General features: G+C 38.9%; 2 protein-coding genes across 2 annotated transcripts; both read right to left on the minus strand.

The window, feature by feature from the left end:
* Positions 1-808: 808 nt before the first annotated feature.
* ankrd54 (ankyrin repeat domain 54) lies at positions 809-6,171 on the minus strand. Its single transcript, XM_088343395.1, has 8 exons — positions 5,558-6,171; positions 4,115-4,162; positions 3,938-4,036; positions 3,799-3,870; positions 3,326-3,373; positions 3,026-3,150; positions 2,728-2,835; positions 809-2,061 (listed from the first exon to the last, which is right to left on the minus strand). Exons 1-8 carry the CDS (start codon positions 5,901-5,903, stop codon positions 1,987-1,989), a joined length of 921 nt encoding a protein of 306 aa, XP_088199521.1. The 5' UTR covers positions 5,904-6,171; the 3' UTR covers positions 809-1,986.
* A 1,456-nt stretch (positions 6,172-7,627) lies between these two features.
* Positions 7,628-20,668, minus strand: foxred2 (FAD-dependent oxidoreductase domain containing 2). The gene is given in 12 exon segments (XM_088355997.1): positions 7,628-8,772; positions 8,775-8,942; positions 10,675-10,845; positions 10,906-11,132; positions 12,212-12,377; positions 12,521-12,687; positions 14,345-14,653; positions 16,110-16,361; positions 16,440-16,745; positions 16,822-17,024; positions 17,133-17,176; positions 20,532-20,668. Coding segments are annotated over 10 exon segments (2,022 nt in total). The 5' UTR covers positions 17,022-17,024; positions 17,133-17,176; positions 20,532-20,668; the 3' UTR covers positions 7,628-8,716.
* Positions 20,669-22,444: the final 1,776 nt, after the last annotated feature.

The raw sequence follows: 22,444 nt of genomic DNA on the forward strand, positions 1-22,444 counted from the left end.
TGCCAAATGAATGATGCAGAGAAAGCTTTACCATTACTATTATAAAGTCAGATGGATTATTAGGTAGGCAGAAAGGTCAAATTACAAAGTTGCGCTTGGTTCCATACAAAAAAAAACCATGCAGGAATACATTTTAAATCATATTGGGTGCAGGAAATTTATTTCTTTTTAATGGCTCGGCGGGCAGCTAGGTTGGCGTGGCATGAACAGAACTCTTGCTACAATAGGAGGTCGCTGGTTCGCGCCTCGACCGAGACATACCTAATTGGTATAATGGCGGCGCCCTCTGGCTGCGGCTGCATCGACTCGCTACAACGGGTCAGGTGTATCGACATTTCGTTCTGTGTACATTGTTACAAAGAATGACAATACAAAGGAAATTATTATTATTGTTATTATTATAACCCTCAAAGCTCTTCTAATGCTCAGTTTAAGGCCAGAGAATCCTTGACGAGGACGTCTGAGGCTGCAGTTCCTTTGTGTTTTTTAATCATTTTAAATTGTGTAAGCCGTACAAAATATAGTTACAGGATTATTTTATTGTATTTTTACTGCTACGTATAATTAACAGCACTAAACGTACTGCAAGTGGGGAAACTAAGATGCTTTCATTCAAAATAAAATAAACTTGTTTTACACAACTTATCATTGTTTTTATTCCACCAAGTCTGTCTTGCTGTGAGTAGATAGGTGTAGCATTACGTTTTAAAGAATTAATATCGCTCAATGAGAGGAAATGCAATCATTGATAAGGGGCGCAAGTATCGGACGGAGGCAGACAGGTAGGAATTTTCAACACAAGAGCCTCTAACAATCATGAACACCATTTCATTTATTTGACCAAACAAACATTTTGACAGTACTTTTACACTGTTCGAACATGAACATGCAATACAAATAGGAAATATTCTTCTGATAAAGGTAAAAACGGATGTCCGTTTAACAAGAGACCACCTTGCGTCATTATATTCACAAGAAAAGGCAGACAAAAACAATTCCACATTTCGAAACCAGTTCATTCTGAATTAATCAAAGCTGGCGTTTTGGCTAACTCAAAATAAAAACCGCACTTGAAATTATGAAGCAACAAATGTTGAAATGTTTAATAGGGAGCATACCCTCCCACGAAAACATTCATGATCTTGACTGTAAACAGCATTGAAGAAAAAGAGTATTTTTGGCACAATAGAGGTAAGCTTTGTTCACACTATCCTTGACTCTATGTGTCAAATTTCTCACAATTTTTTTCATCCTTCTGGTCTAAGACAAGACGTTGCAAGAAGAGCAGGCTCAAGGTGCAAAAAAGCCATAAGAATAATGTGTAAAATTAAGCAAAACAATATTCACATTGCTTCACAAAGACTGGAGAATACTGTATTATAAGCACTTAGACCACATTCAGACTATTCATAGGTGGTCAACACTTTCATTACTTAAAGGGACAGTTTATAATATTTAGTGCCAAAAACTTAGTAAAAAAAATGATTTCAATACTAGGCCAAAAAAAATGTAATTTATAAAAGATAAAAATTATAGGACAAGAAATTTGTATTAATTTTACATCGTGTAATCCCTAGAGATGTTTGTCATGCTGCTAAGCTGTGATCACTGTTTTTTGTTTACATTAGACAATACAGTGCCATTTAATGGTCAAATATGACATACTGGGGCTTTAAGTTAATTGGTCCTATCAGAGTCCTGATTCCTAAAAATACCATGTTTTCCATTATTTATACTGACTTCAATAATTTTAATCGCTGAAAATTCGTTTACAAGTCACCTTTGGACAACAAAGTGTCCCCGACCTGATTAAATAACTTGACAAGAAGCTACTGACTAATTGGATGTCTGAAAGAGTTATTCCAGTAATTGTGTGAGAAACTGATGCAAATTGCAAACAGATGATGACAGGTATAAATCCGTGTTCTAGGTGGAAGTGAAGAGGTGTGATTTTAAAAGAGATCAGAAATCCATTTTCTTAATCCTCTACCTGGATCCCACATTCTGTTTTTGAAGACTGAGTGAAGTAAAGCTGGCTAGAAGGTCAGTCACCTCATCCACCTAAAAATAAACAAAGAAAAAAAAACACGTGATTATTTTATAATTCGGTGTAATATGTTTTGCATTCAGGTTAATTGGCCGGCCCAAATTGTCCCTAGGTGTGAATGAGCGAGTGAGTTGTCTGTCCCTGTGTGCCCTGCGATTGGCTGGCAACCAGTTCAGGGTGTCCCCTGCCCACTGCCCGATGATTGCTGGGATGGGCTCCAGCACCCCCGCGACCCTACTGAGGATAAGCGGTGCAGCTAATGAGATGAGATGTTTTACCGTATGAAATATCATGGTAAATGGTCTGCATTTATTTAGCACTTTTCAAGTCACTGAAGACCTCCCAAAGCACTTTACAATGTGCTTCACACTTACCCATTCACACACACACTCACACACCAATAGGGAGTCAGCCATGCAAGGCGCCTACCTGCTTATTGGGGGCATTAGGGATTCAGTGTCTTGCCCAAGGACACTTCAAGTGCAATGTCGTGTGTATACTCCAGTGTGACCGGTAACGTGTTACTAATTTTCGAATGTTACAGCAGAACATAAATGAAAAAGTATAATGATCCTGTTACTTCAAAACCAAGTTGTTATTAATTATTTATTTACTTTCTAAGGCGAGCAATCACTTAAGTAACTTCAAGGTAACAGTGGCAACACTTAAGTACACCTTACTTGCTCTTTGGTCCGTGTGTGTTGCAGTTGGGAGGAAATATGTTCCAGTCTCTCCTTGGCTTCACTTTGGCCCATAAGGTTTAGATATTCTCTTAGCATTTGAATGATCTAGTAAAGAAAAACACACAGTGATAAAGTGACATTTTTCCCATCACATATTAAGGTCACAGTTTGTAATGTCGAATTTGTTTTTTTCTTTTTCAAATTAGATTTTTTTAGGGTTGGGGGTAGAGACCAAAGTATGTCTTGTCCAATAGAAAGAAATGCTGCAAAGCACTCAGTCATTGTGTTTATTAACCTGGGTGACTTCTCCTCTCAGGGTTTCTAAACTGCGAGAATCTCCGTCCTGCAGAATGTTGAGTTTGGAGCGTGCAAGATGTAGAGGGGTCCGCCCTGCTCGGTCAAGGGCATCAACACGGGAACCTTTACAGAATAAGATGTCAGTTACATCACAATGATTATCCTTAACATTAGCAGTTAGGTTCATGTTATTAGTTGCAAAATTGTTATTGAAATATATTAATAAGAAACACTATTACATCGGTTTATTATCATGATGGACAATTCTTTAAATAATACGTAGGAGATTAATACACACCTCCTCTTAGCAATGTGGTGATGACAGGCACATGGTTTGTACAGGCCGCTGCAAGAAACCAGGTAAAATGATTCCGTAGCAACAGAAAAAATTGTGGTTTTACAAATGGAGAATTGCTTGGTATGTAAGACGGAAAACTATCTGTTTCTTGACTATATAGGTTTGCAGGTCAGTTGGATCCAAACAATCCAGCGTTGGATTTAAGTTGAGGAACAATTTGTCTGTGTGTGCCAAGTTATCTATTACTCATGGACAAGTTTTTTTGATGTGCATTCTCACCTGGGGACAATTTAGTCTTAAATCAGCCTTTTGTGTGTATTTTGGAAATATGGACGCACCACACAGAAACTCCAAGACAAACTTCAAACCTTATACCTCATGTTTAGTGTGAATGTTACACATCTCGTGGTGCTTAATTTGTATATTAGAAAGCCTGTGGATTGCAGTTTTAAAATGACCCTCTAATCACTTACCTAGATGGAGTGGGGTGTTACCCAGACTGTCACGTTGGTTGGGGTCGGCGCCATAACTTAGCAGTAACTGCACTATGGATGTAAACAGGAACATTTTATTTAATTATAACTGATTCCTTCTGCCATTTTGTCATCTTACCAATGCTTTCATTTCCATTGCAGGATGAAAAATGTAAGGCTGTCCTTCCCTTGTCATCTGCTGCACACGGGTCAATGTCATCCTGCAAGAGCTTTCGAACTGAAATAATATACAATCCAAACCAGTTTGTGCTGTATTCCAATTTGAAGTCCTCATTTACGTTTTTTATAAACGTACCGGTGTCAATGTCGTTGCCGTTAGCTGCGTCTCTCAGTCTTTTCACAGCTGCGATGCAAATATATTATATAAGTAGAAAGGTTAACGAACAAGTAATCATACTAGTGCAATTAATTTGAAGAAAAAATACATTTCCATATGCACTCCTTCTGGTATTATTAAATGGACAGTGTGTAATATTTAGTGCCCCCTAGTGGTACAAATAAGTTTCGTTCAGTAAAAAATACTAAATACAAAACATGATTTGAATTGCTGGTTGGTTGGATCCCTTGACCACTATGGTCGTAGGCGCACCATTTGCAGTGGTGTGTCTAGGGCAAGTACAGCCTGGTGGGGCCCATCCCTCTCCAGGCCAACAAATGTTTCTAGGCAAAAATAGAAAATGTATAATAGCACTGTTATTTTTTAATTCCTAGGTTGAGAAATTTGTATTTCGTTTGCACAGTGGAACGCACATTTAGGTCGCTGCCATGTTTGTCCGACAGACTGCCGCCCTACTGTACGCTTTGGCCCTCGCTCGCACCAGACAACACAGGGCCATTTTGTAGGCAAATATTACACATTGGGGCTTTAAAGAACACTTCATCAAAGAGACGTTGTATAATTTGACCACTAGATGTCAATGTATAGTGTTGTGCAACCGAAAACGAGATATAAAAGGCATGAGAAAGAGACTCAAAGTTACCAAGACGCACCATTTTACTTCTTATTTTTTCCCTGCCTTTTACAGGTTTTTAGGTCATGCGTATGTTATGTAAAATAAATGCTAATTTCTTACCCTCGAGTATTAAAAAAGGCACTTTTTATGAATTAAGTTGTTTTAAAGATGCTGTCTGAAAATTGGAAATTTTCTACTCACAGATGCCACCTTTTGGCTTAAGTTATTATTGCAGCCCCTGTCAAGCTCATTCTTAGACACACTCAAATAAACTCCTCCTTTTACATCGTTTCCGGGGTTTGGGTTGGCGTTTGGAAGGTTTTGAAACAGGCATTTGGGAACCTTCACCATTTTTAAGCTACACGAAAAAAATACTGGCGATGAGAAGCATAACGTCCCTCTCCAACCTAACGTGTTGCACGTCCTGAAAAGCTTTGATAAAAGCAGATAGACACGGTGGAAAAAGGCTCTTTGAACTCAGTTAATAAAGAAATTATTCTACTTTCAAGTTTGTAATGTTACCTCGTACGACCAACGCAACCTTTAACACTATGAGGCCATAAATAATATATGTTGTCCCTTGAAACTAATGCTACAAACGACAAAAAAAACCAAATTGTTTTGAATACACAGTTGTTGTTCTTTTTTAATTATCACAAGTATTAGACTGAATTTTAAATTCAGATTCTGTACACTTTTTTTCATGGCCTAAGTGAAGCACTTTAAGGACTTTGAAAGCCATTTTTTCAATTTGTCCAGTACCATAGTAACATAGTAAGTTTTACCATGCACGTCTTTTCCAATGGGGTTTTTCGTTGAGAGTCTGTGAAACCGCCTACTCCTGATCATTTTTCCTCCACCAGGTCCAGTCTCTGCTCGTCCTGGTTCCCATAAGAGATGCAAATACCGAAGTTCTTTATCGTCTCTATGTACAACTCGTCCCAAAACCACTTTGCTTTCTCCTATGCCACTTAATCCAAATCCTACATTGGTGGCCCCGTCTTCCATCCCATCCACAGTGCTCGAATGCGCTCCTCCATTTAATTCGCAGATTTCATGTTTGGGACATGAATCAACGATGTACTCTCCCTCAGAGCTTGAATGATCAACGAATGAGCTGCACCCGTCCATGCTTACTTGTTTTCAAGGCATATGGAAGTGGTGTTTACAATAGCCTTATTAGCACATTGATGTCTTGAGTTAGCGTCTCTTCCGAAGTCTTGGGTGGCTGTGGCATTTAAACAGAGTACGAGTAAGACATTGTGTCCTATTAATACTTTACATTAATTGCTCTTCTGTGCATTCTTTTCACCCCAAAAGTATCTCAATAACAGACATTTCCTCGTCACAACGGCAAAATGTCTCCTGCTTCCCTTCTTCCGTTTCAGCGTTTGCAACAAAAGGCCTCCCCATTGGACAGCAACAAACACATGTGTTAAATAGCTACCAATCATTTTCCACTTTGTTCGTTTAGTTTTATCCAATGGGAGCAAGATAAGCAGCTAAACATTTTTTCAATAGTACCGGAAGTTTCCAGGTGGAGACACCATTTGTTTTCCCGCTGAGCATAAACTCGTTTGATCTACACCCACATTCTTTTCAGATCTGACATACAGTAATTATATTTCACCCGAAGGGGAATAATGACAAATTATTAAAAATGTAGACGTACGACCCAAGAACATGCACATGCCAGGGAGCCTCAACATAGTTGCCTCCCCATTGGTGCCCCAATGATTCATACAGTAAAGGGATCAATGAACGGTTAAAAAAAAAAAAGGTGCAGACGGTTTTCAACAGGGTTGGGTAGGGTTACTTTAACTTGATTACTTTCAATTACTTTTGGATTACTCCAATACCAAATATGCTAATAAAAGACAAAAGAAACTAAATATGAATAAAATTACTTAATTTTGTGCAGGCTTGGGGAGTAACGGAATAAATGGAACGGCAAAAATGATGTTGGCAAGCTGTTTAGATTTATTTTCATTTTGTTTCTGTCGCATTTTATGTTAGTTTTGCCGGAGATCAAAGCCAGGAGAGAAAGCTTACCACGTGTTGTGAGTCATAATTTTATTCATATTTAGTTTCTGTTGTCTTTTATTAGCATATTTGGTATTGGAGTAATCCAAAAGTAATTGAAAGTAATCAAGTTAAAGTAACCCTACCCAACCCTGGTTGTCAAGTATAACAGTTTACAAAATTAAACGTCCCCAGCCATCGCTTATTTCATGTTTTTCCCCCTCACGTCATTAGGGTAAGTTCACAATTAATGATTAACGTTACACTATTATTCGTTTAAACATTATTTTTGTATGTTTGATGCTTTTTAAATGTGGGGTGATGCATTTTACAGTTTAAAGCTGCAATCATGACTTTAAGCCAGGAGATGGGGGAAGAGTAAAACATGATTTGAGTGCTTTTCTTAGAAACACACATATAAACTTCTTTTTCAAAAAACATGTTTGGGTGCTTGTTCTGCCCAAACAGGCCTAATGAAAGAAGAATTAAAGCTGATCAGAACAATGGAAAATTAAGCATAAGGGCTCTTTGAACTCGGTTGGGCATTGTTAACACATGCTTGATAGAGAAAATATTTAACTTTTTAAGGACACCTCAAACTACGCACCCCACCTTTAAGGTTAAGGGTCATTGTGTATTATAAGGTTAATTTTTGTGTTTGTTTTGTGTACTTTAAAAGTACATTGTGTAATATTTGACCACCAAATGGCATAAATGGTAACCAAGACCAGTGCCAAATGACCACAAGGTAGCAAGCGAGCTGCAAACATGGCGGTGACTACTAGATATGGACTCACTATGTGAAGAAATACAAATTTCTCAACCTTTTGAATATTTATATTAAAAAAAAACACACACACACAGTTGATAACAGTTCTTTGTAGGGTCCAATGTGCTCTCTGATGGTGTTGTTCACTGTTTCGTTTGTCACATGGGCTAAGTAGCTGATGCCTGGAACTTTCCTGTAGCATCGCATCTTGATGGCCTGGACTCCTTGTCCAGTTTTGCTGGGAGAGTCTATGTTTTGCAAGCATAAAGGAAGATGGAAGTAACCAGCGCTTGATGAGTCTGATCTATGATTTCACTGCTATGTTTTTGTCCCTACAGATGGGTATAAGTCTGGCAAGTGCGGCTGTGGTTTAAGCTATCTTGGCCATAATGTCTGGTTCTGACCCCTCTTCTGATATGACAGCTCCAAGATATTTAAATTAATTGACAGATTCTAGCTTTCTGTGGTTGATGGTGATGTTGGGATTGTTGGTCATTACTTTTGTTTTTTTCTGTGCTGATTTCCATCCCATACGTGGTTGATGCTTTGTCCAGGCAATTGACTAGATCTCTAAGTTCCTCTTGGTCTCCTGCCAATACGGCAATATCGTCAGCAAAACGGAGTTTAGTGATGTTGTGTCCCCCAATACTGACTAAAGTCATGCTACTCCAGAGCTTCAGACATGATCCTCTCCAGGAAGATGTTGAATAAAGTTGGCGGGATAATTCAGCCTTGTCTTGCATGACTGTGGTTCGAAACCACACTCCAATGATACCATTGATAAGTACCGCACTGTTAGCCTTTGCATACAGTTGTTCAATGGTTTGAACTAGTTTATGGGATGGTTCATGTTTTTCTGATAATTCTTCAAATCAAGTTGTTCTTTACAGCTAGGATGCGCTAAGTTATACAGAATGTTCTTTTAGGATTTCCAACTGGATACGTTGAACCTGTCAACATTTTATCATTGTTTTTCTTTCCCGACGAGGAACAGATGATACTGTAAACCAGGGGAAAAAGTAATTTAGGACTATTAATACTCAGCAGGAATCTTTGTTGATTTTATGCGTAGGCCTACCTGAAATAAAGCTCATGTGATAGGTGACAATAATATTTCAATTGTGAAAGAGTGGTTATGCAGTGGTGGAAGCTGTCATAAGTCTAATCTAAGTCCTGAAGACATGGAGGTTCCTTCCGGCATCAGATAGAAAATGCAGCATCAGCCCCTAATGAGTCTGCTTGCTTGAAACCAGGATAGGGCCAAGTGAAATGAAAATGTTTCTGTTTACTATTCTTGGTGATGCCTTGCTGCTTCAGGTATCCTTGACGACAAAACAGTGGAGGCATGCGGTGGGTAAGTGATAACTGGAAGCACGATTCTAAAAGGAGGAACACACAGGATTTGCGACAGTAAGTACTGAGCAGGGTCAATGTGACTTTAAGTCTGCCCCTATCTTGGGAGTAAATTTGAGTTAATTTAGAAGTTAAAGAAAAGGTTTAATGCACTCTAATTACTTAGGAATTTCATAAAACTACTATGTAAATATTTTTGCCTATTTATCCTGACACTTATTTTATCTTATTTTCCTTCTTTAAAGGTATTTCCAAATTCTATAATGTAAGGAAATAGTACATGTTTTTTGCATCGGTATATTCCAATTATTTTGAAGATAGCCTGTCTCCTCTTTTAACTTTTGGAGCTGTGACGTCATGTGAAGAACACTGGCACCCTAGCAAGCCAGTCACTATATATTGGTTTACATGTTTATTTGTCTAAGAGGTTATGAGTGTTTTAAGCCACGTTTTGGTAGCTTTTGTGGAGAATGCCTAGGTTGTGTCGCAGGTGGATGCAGTAATAGTACAACAAGGGCGAGCAGCTAAAAAGAGGCTAAATGGCAAAAATAACACAGAGAGGTAACGGGGGTTAACCGGGACAATCAACAAAAAGCTGCTGCAACCTGGGTGGAAAACGCGAGGCTGGCTGACAAAAAAAAAATGCAGTGAGCACCCAAGCTAACCGGGAACCAACAACCAAAAACAGGTACGGTGACAAACGCGATCCCAGCCAGGAATGAATCAATGTGCAAGACAGGCTAACCGGCAAAACAACACTTTGTGCAGCTAATAAGGGGATAACTGGGAGCAAACAAAACAGAAAGCTTATGGTAGCGCTGGCACTATTTGGGAGCTAGCCGAACAATATTATACCTACTGCGACATACACAGCGAAAAACAAATACCAAAAGCTTCAATCACCCTACCTAGAAGGAGGCGAAGGCAAAAGAACGCACGCTGTAATGGCAACAGGTAAACCTCTCTAAAGCAGCCGTTGGAGGTCGAAGAACGCAACTCAGACAAAATAATCACCAAGCCCCTGACAACAGTGTAAGCAAAGTTCCAATTTTTCCAAGCAGAAATTAGCTGTATACCATTCCTGTTCACTACAATTGCTGTTTCAAAACTGCCTCATAGGTTGCGCTAACAGGATTCACCTTGTTGAAAGGGGTGTGTTCCTTCAATAATGTCACAGCTCTAGAGGAGGAAATGAGTTAGATGGGTCAACTTTGAGACCAAATTTCTCGAGTATTCTAGCGCGAGGAATATTTTGAAACATATCTGCATAATAGTGGGGAAGAACACTACAGTTTATGTCCCTAATTGAAGAAAAGTTTTTTGTGAGTACCTTTAGATAGATAGATAGATAGATAGATAGATAGATAGATACTTTATTCATCCCCGAAGGGAAATTCACTTTTCCAGCAGCATCCCTGAGCTGAGAACAATCGAAAATAACACGGGAGCTGCTGGAGTGGCTGCCATTCGTGACGGCGCCGGAGAAACGATTCAATTTGAATCATGTACAAACAAACAAACAATTGAATCATGTACAAGAAACGATTCAATTTGAATCATGTACAAACAAACAAACAATTGAATCATGTACAAACAAACAAACAAAATATTTATGTTTCAATAAGTGGAGTGTTAATAAAATGGGGGGAAAATAATTTCTGATACTGATAAGTCTTTATTATGGATTTATACTCATGTTAATTATGTTGTAATCAAAGACAAAGACAATTTTATTATAAATAGGCTGAACTTGGTTACCTGCATAGAAGGCTCTGAGGTCAGTGTTGATACAGTGCTCAAGGAAACGTCTCAACGGCTGGATGTGAGATATGGGGCTGTCCCACTCAGTGAGGAAGTCTTCAACCATGTGATGAATTGCTTTTGGCCTTGGCAAAGGCCAACCTTTCGGACGGTGCATCATTTCATTCTCTGGAATACAGTAGGAAATTATTTAGCCTACTCAAAAAAGATCACCAAGTCTGAACTCACCTGTGGGGAGTGTTTCAAAAAAATATAAAACTGGATGTAGAAAGTTGGATTTCCATGCTTGGGTCCAGTCTGTCACTGCCCTGCCTCCTCCAAGATAATCAATCTTTTTTTTCCCGTACTGCATCACTAGTATCAGCAGTCCATGCTCAGTAACCTCATGGCCCGAGAGAGAAGAGAACTGAGACAAGGCTTGCAATGGGAATTCCTCCAAATATAGGCAGTGCGACCTGTCATGGAGAAGGAGATGGGGACAAAAGGTATGCAGGGGTGTCCAATTTTGTTAGTACGAAAGCCAAATTCAGAAAGGTTAAATGATGCAAGCGTCGTTTGGAAAATTGAAAATTATTAAGTACACTGTGACAGAGTTTGTGGCAGTCCAAGATTTTTTTCTTTAATTAAACAAATGTGCAAAACTTCTCATGTTCAAGTCACAGCAGCACATCCAAAGATAATATAGCAAAAACAAGTTAATTGACTATTTATTTACAACAGATATTACAGTAAAGTACAAAAATTATTGATAATAGTCAGGTAATAAAACATTTTCTTTTAAATAACCCGCAGGGGAAATTTCCTTTCCCTGTTCTGATTCGTTTGATTTTTGTGCACAAAACACAAGATTCCCACAAGCTGCACTAAATCAACATATATTTAAAAATAATTAATATATTATATTTTAATCTTATTTGAATAGATATTAATAAGGTGAATAATATATCATTGTATAAGATTTGGTTGAAATCCAATAGCCAGAATACTTGAATAATTATTCTTACAATGATGAATTATCTGGCACCTGCTGTATGAAATATTAAAAGTTTTAAGTATATATTATTTTTTAATTATTTTTTATTGTCCTTTTTTTATTTCACTTAATTCAAATTACAGTAAGAAAAAAATACTTTTTTCTTATTGTACGAGTAATTTTAAAAATAGAATATATTTTTATAACTACTACTTTAAAATGGTAAGTGTTTCTGTTAAAACATAAAAAAAGGAAATATTTAAGTTATTTTTCCTCTTTTACAAGAAGTTGATTGGCTCTTTTAATGTCCTCCTCACTGCATATAAACAAGTTGAGGCCAGGTGTGTCACTGGACCACATCAACCCAAATCATGAAATTAATTATAAAAACATTTTTTTAAAAAGAGAACATTTAGCTAAGAAAATCATTTTTGTAATAGCAATTCATCCAGGCCCAGAGGGAGCAAAACAGTCTAAAACCTAGATGCTCCTTAAACCAAAACAAAATACGATTTTAATTATTTATTTTTTAGTTCTGAATTCTTGTAAAATAAAACTTACCCTCTTAGCAATATCACATCTCCTAGTATCTCAAACATCTGGTAGGGCCCAGAGGCTTCGTTCACTCGCTTTAAAATAGCGGACAGCAGCTGTGTTAACAACAATCTTGTGGATGGCCACGGTGTGCTATGGTAACGTTGCTCAAGCATACGATGCACGGCCCGCACTGAAACACAAATGGAATGATATGAACAGCTTTTCAAATGACACGTGTACTGTGCTACTATTTTAGTGCCCTAATGAATGATCATCAATGAAATAAGTAACGTGTGAGTGATCAGGCCAAGGGAATAGATTTAAAATGTTCACCTGTGTAGCGAAACCCATGAACGAAACCACCGGCTGATTGTCTGTAGTCTCTGGAGTGAGCAGCAGTTCCCAACACAAACAAACCAGGTGTGTTATGACCTTCATACCAGGCTGTCACATGTGGCAACCTTCCTTTTGCATTTTTACTCTTCAGTGGGCGGACAGAGCTGTGGATGTGTACATTTTAAGATCAACATTAACTAAAACATACAATAACAAATTACAAAATGTACTAATGCAAACCTGAAAACCGAAATTCACTAATCTAGCTGCAGAAAGCAAATATCTATGCATTGTTAACACATTTTGTGTGAAATTTGCAGTGTGTATTATTTGAGCACTAGATGTTGCTGTATTGTGTACTGCAACTCAAAACAAGTGCTTGAAAGCGCAAGAAAGAATACAAACTCCCAATAATCAAAGTGACCAAATGAGGTAAGATTTTTTATTCTTTTGCCAAGCATTTCACAAGTTTTTGTTTTTTCTTGGGGTACTCGTAGCAGCAAGATGGACAATTATGTCAGCAGCCTCTAGGTGAGGCTCATGTTATGTAAATAAATTCACATTTTTTGACCTACGACTATTTCATTAAATGATTTTTATTGTCATTGATAACAAGGCAACACGATTAGACATGGCACTCCAGGATAAAAAATGTGATCAAAACTTAACAGGAAATTTGGAACTATGTTACTCTCAGCCGCCATTTCCTGGCTGGTGTCGTCATTGCAGCAGCTGTCAGCTCATTCATGATGTGCGTGAACTTAGGTGCATTTCTGTTTGGACTCGACTGAAGGCAGGCCTAATCTAACTCTCTCCATTTTCATGGAAAACTGCTGTATCAAAAATGTTAAAAAACGGCAGGGACGAGTGTGACGTCACTCTCAGCATTCACCCAACCCATATTACTCGAAATTAATGTGTTCTGTCCTGAAGAGCTCTGCTCAAAGTAAGATAAAAATATATATGTATATTTTTTTTCTTCAGCCAGTTTTCCTTTCTGGAGGTTCTGCTGCCAGGCCACCTTCTCCCTGCCTAACTGCCTGCCTTTTTTTTTGTTTGCTTTCATTTTCTGCGACTGGCTGGCAACCAGTTCAGGATGTCTCCCGCCCTCTGCCCGAAGATAGCTGGAATGGGCCCTAGCACCCCCGCTACCTTACTGAGGATAAGTGGTTCAGATAATGGTTGGATGTATGTTTTCATTTTTACAACATCCATCCAATACATTTTAATAACTTTCCACCTGAAACTGGCTAAAACATCTCGGGCTCTTTTTGGCTTTTTACATATTGTATTAAGACCTAAAGTAACACTTATATCATCATTGTTAAAGGTGCTGTATGGAATTTGAACCTTTGTTACTCTCTGGAGATATCTCCTGGCTTTAAGTCAAATTTTGCTCTCCAGCACTCCCTCAGGCCCCATTCCTAGAACCTAATGTATTCCTCCCCGAAAAGGTCTGATATAAGCAAAAAAAAAGGTGCACTGAAAAATAAATCATAATGAATCTTTGAACTAATTTGGGCGTTGTAAACACATTCTCTATAGAGAATTTATTTAACTTTCAACTTTTGGAAGACACCTAAAACAACGCATTCCCCCTTAAATCGGTATTGTTATTCATAAGTCCTTTATTGACGTTTTTTCAACCACCGTAAGGCGCCGTATAATACACTCTGCCCAATTAGGAACATCATCAAAATGCGATTTGTCAAAACTGTAAAATTACTTTTTTTTTGTCATGGAACAAATTTATCTGTTAAAAATGACTCAGTATAAAAAGTTCAGCATGTAAAAACATTAATATTAGCAATTATGTTGTACCTGTCAAATATGCTGAAGTTGAATCGAAAGCCAAGGCATCGAATAACCCGATCGTAGGGTTTCCTCATGGAAAAATTGTCGATGTGATCGCCTTGCAGATCTTCATCCGTCGCATCGGATTCGTTTCTTTCCGACTGGTTTTGCATGTAGCTATTTAACGTCACAAAGAACTTTCCTTTCTTGCCTTTGCCTGATTTCCCTTTGCCGTCTTCCTTTTGTTGAACTATCACAATTCGCTCCAGGCTGGCTTCTCCTAACCCATCAAGAGACTTGAGCTGATATGTGTCAATAAGTTCATTGTTCACAGCTCTAGAAACACAAATAAAAGGTCTGGTCACGTAAAAATAAGATTTATGAGACACTTTGAATGGTTGGGTTATGTTTTGTGTGGTCATGAGGTTGCCAGATTAGTGTATTAAAGTCAAAAACCATTATTGGTTGGCGGTAGGATCCAGGAAAGAAGACACAATCATGTCAATGCCAAAATTGGAATTTTCAGAATTTAAATGTTTTATTGGATTTAGTCACAAAGGAGAAAATCTTACTACACGTTACGACTTAAGTATCAATGCACAAGACTACGTTCATATATTTGTTTTCATATAAACAGCGCTTAAGAAACTTGAGTTGTGTAGAAAAACTGCGATAGATGAGTTCTCAATATACCATTTTGATACATTTGAATTTTTGTTGATTTACTTTTTACTTGGCTTACTTTTTTCAACTGCATTATAATTTAAATTCACTCATCTTTATCATTATCATTGTGATTGAGTTTTTATTTTTAAGGAGCAATTTGCTTTACCATCCATCCATCCATTATCTGCCCCGCTTATCCTCAGGAGGGCCGCGGGGGTGCTGGAGCCCATCCCAGCCATCTTCGAGCAATGGGCAGGGGACACCCCGAACTGGTTACCAGACAGTCACAGGACACACAGAGACAGACAACTCACTCGCTCATTCACACCTAGGGACAATTTGGACCGGCCAATCAACCTGACATGCATGTTTTTGGAATGTGGGAGGAAACCGGAGAGCCCGGAGGAAACCCACGCAAGCACGGGGAGACCATGCAAACTCCACACAGGACGGTTCGATCTCATGACCTCAAAACTGTGTTTTAACATTTTATATTAGTCATTAATTAATAAAAATGACACACATGGTCTGATCAAAAGTGGAGACTTCGGGAAATAAACAGTACATTTGCCTGATTGCCATACAGAAGTTAGGCAGTGAAGGGCGTCCAAACCAAGGACTAGGTGCCTAGGTAGACCAGTCAACATTTTTCAGAGATCCACAATGCACATTAATTTAAAAAAACTAACCTTTGGGAGGTATTATTATATTTCCTCTTTTTGATGATTTTGATGAGTTATCATCCAAGAAAAAGTATTGAATTAAAAGCTCTACTGAGGGTATCAAAAAAAAGCATTTATGTATGTGTAGCAAATTTCCTCCTGAACATTCTGAGTGGTTGGGAGTAGAAAATAAAAATGAAATTGTAAAGTTATATGACCGCAAAGGCGTGGACATTCCATGGTCAAAATACATCAAATAAAGATTTTTTTCTAACCCCAGGGGTAATATCCTAAGCTACAATTGCAATTTTGAAATAGCAATATATCTTTATAAAGTTGATATTTTTACTTTGATTTTTATATTTTTGATATTTTATGAGTATGGGTCATCACGGTAAAAGGTTTTGACAAGGATGCATTTGTAAAGCGTGTGTTTCATATTTGAATCCAGTCTCTGACTCTACCTGAGATCTCCGACGTAATGCGTTTGCCAGGCCAGTCGAACGGGGCTGCGACTGACCATGTGAACCCGACTCGCGTGTCCTAAAATGCTCTGGGCCGTCTCAAAAGCAGAGTTTCCTTTGCCCAGAATCAAGACCGCCTGGTTCTTATAGTCCTCTGAAATAGTAGAGATGGACTCGTAGCCCTCCACTAGGTCTGAACCAACAAAGTCAACCTGCTGAGGCACCCACAAACCGGTGGCTACCAGAAGGATGCTGAAACAAAGAACACAATTGGGTCTTTTATTTTATGTGTGAAGTTTGACTTTCAAGAGCAGTAAAAAGGAAAAGAACCTGCATGTGTAATCCTTGAAATATTGATCAGTCAGTATGTAACTTCTTTTGGTGGGGGACACCATTGCCCTAATCCTTCCGATATCCACACCATACTGGACCTTGAGTCCAAGTTCCACCTCAAACATGGACAGGTAGCGGGGAAAAGCATCAGCCGGCGGGTAAAACTCGCTGCTTACTTTCCCAAACCGAAGGTCTGGTCTATCGCTCAACAAGGAATTCCAGTCATGACGAAGGTTAAACTCTCGGTTTTGCCGCCCAGTGTATATCTTATTGATACTGATGAGCTTTCTGTGTCGCGGATATCTTGAAAAAACGTGAAAAGTGAACGCGGAAAACGCATTTTAACAAAATCGAGATGAAGAAAAGCTATTTAGCTTACTTAAGAAAAAAACTGCCAGGTCCAGAGTTTCTCTCAAGGATCACGTAATCTCGTTTGGCTTTGGAGAGAAAGAAACCCATCTGGAGCCCAGCGGGCCCGGCTCCGATGACACAATAGTCATGATGCCGATGATCATCTGCAATGCACTTGCTCACGCCGGTAAGGATGAAGAGGATCATATAATGAAGGCTCAAATCCATAACCTGTTGAATGTTAAGTGGAAGAGGTGTGGAAGTTTAAGGAACATTGTGTATTGTTAGACAACTAGATGTTGCTGTTTTGTGTCTTGAAACTTAAAATGAGTGCCTTACAGCAGGGGTTTCAACCACCGGGCTGTGAGTCGTTTGGCACAACGCTGCGCAGAAAGAAAAAGTTGCCTTATTTATTGGTCATACGGTATTTATTCGTGTATACACGCATTTTCTTTCACCCAAACCTCAAAGTTTGACTGCATCATACCGAGGTTTTACGGTATTATTAGAACACGATTGTTCGGTCGACAAATATGGCTGACTTCATTTGGTTAGCATTGGATGCAACAGCACAGAAATTTCTGGTGTCCGTCTACAAAGCCACAGTGGAAAGCATTTTGGCATACAGCATCACAGTGCGGTAGTCTGGGAAAAACTGCCCAACAGATCATTGGCTGCCCTCTGCCCAGTTTAGAAGACTTTGTCTGCTTGCGATACCTTAGCAGAGCTATTAACATTATAAAAGACAATTTGCACTTATCCCACCACCTCTTTGACCTGTTGCCCTCTTGTAGGCACTAAAGGTCCCTCAAAACAAGGACAAACAGGCTCAGAGACAATTTCTTCCCAGAGCCTTCACCACCCTAAAGAAACTCAAAACTGTAAAAAAAAAGTATTTTGAATATGAATAACCTACTCTTCTCGTCGGCTGAAGAATAGTCTGTGTAATATAGTGTAATAATCTGTGAAGCCCTTTGAGACTCTTTGTGATTTAGGGCTATACAAATAAAAATGACTTGACTTGACAATTTTTTTTTGTCTTTTTGTTGTTTCTGAATAAAACTGAAAAAAAACATTATTATTATCATTATAATTAAGGCATGTTTTTTAAACCCTATATTGTAATGATTTTTTCTTTTGCCTATTTATCTGTATTGTCCTCTATCTTTTTCTCTTCACAGTATTGATTACATGTTTTACCCTTGAGTGCCATGTCTGATCTCATTGCATACAATGTTTCTTTACTATATAACACAATAAAGACAGTTCTATTCTAAGGGCAATGAAACCCATATCTTGGCAGTAAGAGCGCTGAATCCGAACCACTAGATCACCAGGATTGTAGATGACAATGAAAAGTCATCTCATCATCACACTTATTTTGACTTGCGGTGCCACGCTGTACAATTTTGGGAAGGAGAATCATGGGAGCCATAACAATGTTGTACAACATGATACCGTGGGTAAAAATGGTGTGACGATTAAAAAAAAGCTAACGCCTTTTCCTATGTCACCTCGATCCCTAGTGGTCTGGTGATTACACAGTGGGCTTAGACTATACTCCACTCCACGCATCGGCCCGGTATTGCAGTACCTCCGGGAACGGTGCATTCGCAATGATCGCAACAAGGCTATAGGGCTAGGACCTTAGCTTAGCCTTTTGGCTGAGAGTAAGTGTCCCGGCTCCTAGGCTTTGTAGCGTATAATGAACTGACCGATAACGGATAATGGATAATGAATAACGAAGATAGATCAATAACCCTTAAAAACCCCAAACCCCCCTATTATTATTATTGTTATTAAATATTGTTATAATGTAGTCAGACATTAAGCCGGTCCGTGGTATAGAAAAGTTTGCCAACCACTTCACAAGAAAGAATACAAACTCATGGATTTAGTGATCAAACCGCACCGTTTTCTTCTCATTGTTTGCCAGGCAAATTTTTTCACCTATGTATTTTTAAAAATACCCTTTTATATAATAGTTCATGTATTGTTATCATTCAAATCAATATTATTTTTAAAATCGGGGTGGGAAGGTCGATATTATCGTTACTAAGCAAGTACTTGAATCTAAGCGATCCTATTGTCCTCAGATCGATACCTCGCCCCTCTGCCTTTTTATCAAAGCGCAGTTTCAACATGGAGATGGCACAATCTTTCTCACGCAGCGCCCTTGCCACTCTCTAAGTTTATGCCTGTTTGTGTGACTGACAGGTACACTTTTAGCACCTTTTCCTACTGGGCCTGCTGCTGCACCCGGTCTGCCTCAATATGACACAGGCAAAAGGGAAGCACAGCACTGTGTGGACTTTTTTCCCACAACAACAGAAAAGGACAATGCCAGGTGTCATTTCCATGGTAAAGTCCTCTATTGTGGCCAACTTATATTAAAAAAATGAAAAAGTTCACCCGCCAGGGAGAAAAGAGCCTCCACCAAAATTGTAAATATGTTACTGTTGCTGAACTTAGACGTTAAATCATTTGGCAAAATGGCAATAGAGACAAAAGGGTTTCTTTATTACATTGCTGATTTTTTTAGGTTTGAGTTTTGCTCTGTGACAGTTGTTGTAGCCGTATTTGTTATACTGTTAAATGATTTTAGATTGTATTGTTTACACTTTTGTTTCAATATAATAGTGCAATTGAAGGTATCGCTGATGTGTTGAGATTGTTCTAATCCTATTTTTGTTACATTGCTGCTTTATTTCTCTTTTTTTTCTTGAAACAGTTTTAATACAAAGACCTTTTCTTTTATTAATACTGTTAAATATTCCTCAGGCCTAGATGAGTGTTTTTCAACCAGTGTGCCGCGAGACCTTGTTTAGTGTGCCGCTGGAATTTGCCCAATTTTAGCTTTCCAAAAAATCAGGCCATTATTAAGTATTTTTGCTATCTTCAGACGAGGAACTGTAATAGTCATCCATATCAGTACGTGGCAGTAGATTTTTATATACTTTTTATATACTAATTATCTGCTCATGTGATAGCACAGTACATTGAATAACTTCATTTGTCCAATAAAGCGGTTTAGAATTGTACTGTAAAAATTAAAAACATAAATAAAGCACATCATTCTTTTTTAATTTAAGAATTTTTTTTCTTCTTTTTATATACTAATTACCTACTTATGAGGTAGTACAGTGAAATATTTGACCTCACTTCATTTTCAAACATTTTCGACGGACTTTGTGCCTCGGAACTTTTTTTAATAAGTATAAGTGTACCTTGGTTCAAAAAGGGTTGAAAAACACGGGTTTGGATACTTTATGTTTAAGATTTGTGGGGTAGGATTTCATAGGTTAGAAATAAATGACATACATGGATTTCATCATTACCAAACATATACTATTATTGAAGAAACCCGTAGCAAGAGTAAGAGTCATTCAACATGTTTAATGTCAACATGTTCCTCTCTAAGCGTTCCTATGAACGTGACGTGCATGGGCATGAGGGCCATTATTAAAACTATTTTTGAATTCTAAACGACTTAGCATTTCATAAAGTTATTGCTTGGAGTCAAAAAAGTGAGTATATTTGTAATGGAGGGGCACAAAATGAGACAAAGGGTGCAAAGAGCATGACAAAAAATGGCTAAGAATCCCTCGCATTCCTTGAACTCCCCAGCCGTGTTCAGGTTGCTCCCAGTGGACACGGCGAGTACCACCGCCACTTGAAGCAGAAGAACACAGTGGTCAGGTCAGCCAGTCAAGGAGAAAGACAGCGAATCTGCTTTACCTTCTACAACAGTCGATGACGCGAACGCAACATCGGCGATGAGGATAAAATCGAATGTAGGATGATTTCTACATTTTCATGTGTTTTGTTTTCAACCGCCTGATGATCGTCGGGCTCCCCTAAATGGTCAAGCTCCGCCCACTTCGTCCTCCAGAGGAATGGTGCCCGCCCGAGGAGGCGTGGCCAATACCTTTGCGAAGAGTGGCGAGGCGGTAAAATGCCTTTTAAACAACTAAAAAGTTGTAATGATTGGAATAATTTCATACCTGTCAACCTCCGGGGCTCCATGCCCTTACAAAATACAAAATAATCATACACCATATTTTTTTTCAAACGTGTTCATGTAGTTTAACATGATATATTGTACATGTGTTTCGTTATATCATATATATTGTTAATTAAAATTTTGTTGTGAGGTACTGAGTTGCTCGACATGAATGAGGTTTATTATAAAAAAAGTTCAAAAATGAAGTAGCTTGGACGTTCACCGTAGAAGGAAAAAATACATGCAAATTTAATTAAGTAGAATAATACATTTTGTTATTCAAATTATTAATTCATTTTCTGCATTAAATTATTGTTGGTAATATACTGATCAAAGGGATAACCACAAACCTGTCTTGTTTCATTTTCTCCTTTTTTACTTCCCTTTTTTCTTAACTTCTTTATACAACATAATATTTCGTAATATAATACAATGCATCAAGGGCAGCACGGCGGCGCAGTGGTTAGCGCGTGTGCGGCACAGTTCTGAGGTCGTGGGAAACTCCTGCGTGGGTTCAAATCCAGCTCCCGACCTTCCTGTGCGGAGTTTGTATGTTCTCCCCGTGCTTGCGTGGGTTTCCTCTGGGCACTCCGGTTTCCTCCCACATTCCAAAAACATGCATTTCAGGTGGATTGGCCGGTCTAAATTCTCCCTAGGTGTAAATGAGCGAGCGAGTGAGTTGTCTGTCCGCGTGTGCCCTGCGATTGGCTGGCAACCAGTTCAGGGTGTCCCCTGTCCACTGCCTGGAGATGGCTGGGATGGGCTCCAGCCCCCCCGCGACCCTAATGAGGATAAGCGGTACGGCTAATGAGATGAGATGAGATAATGCATCAAAGCAAGTGAGCCGTTTCTCTTTAGCGAAAAAAAATCCGGTTCTCTAAAACAAGACGGACTTCCTTTCACTACACAACTACCACGGAATGATGCATGATGGGAAATCCCCTGGCGGCAGACGCATGCGCACAGTAGCGTCAAACTACTCGCTTCATTTGCAACGAAAAAAATGATTCCGACATAGAGGCTACCGCGGCGAACTCGTTTGACTTGATTGATTTGCCGTTTCGTGATTGTCGCTGTATACCGGATGGTACCCATAATTGACAATTTTGCGTTTTCTTACAGATTTTCTTGTACGTCGTACACGTCTTAAAATGCGTAATAAACGTACTTTGTAAGGCAAAAACGTATAGGTTGACAGGTATGTAATTTATTTCTTCTTTCTTTATATGTATTCTCATCCTTACCTATTACATTTATATGTAAATTTCAGTTAAATGTTTTAGCATTTGTTGTCGCTCTTTTGCAGCGTTGGGCACGTTACTGGAAATAAAGTAGATAGTGAGTTACTTTATTTTAAGGGCAGCACGGAGGCACAGTGGTTAGCGCGTGTGCGGCACAGTTCTGGACGTCATGAGATCGAACCTCCTGTGTGGAGTTTACATGTTCTCCCCGTGCTTGCATGGCTTTCCTCCGGGCACTCCGGTTTCCTCCAACATTCCAAAAACATGCATATCAGGTTAATTGGCTGGTCCAAATTGTCCCTAGGTGTGAATGAGCGAGCGAATTGTCTGTCCCTGTGTGCCCTGCGACTGGCTGGCAACCAGTTCAGTGTGTCCCCTGCCCACTGCCCGAAGATAACTGGGATGGG

This window comes from Urocampus carinirostris, chromosome 1, assembly GCF_059441175.1.
Source record: "Urocampus carinirostris isolate Australia breed hairy pipefish chromosome 1, RoL_Ucar_1.0, whole genome shotgun sequence".
Classification (NCBI taxonomy): domain Eukaryota; kingdom Metazoa; phylum Chordata; class Actinopteri; order Syngnathiformes; family Syngnathidae; genus Urocampus; species Urocampus carinirostris.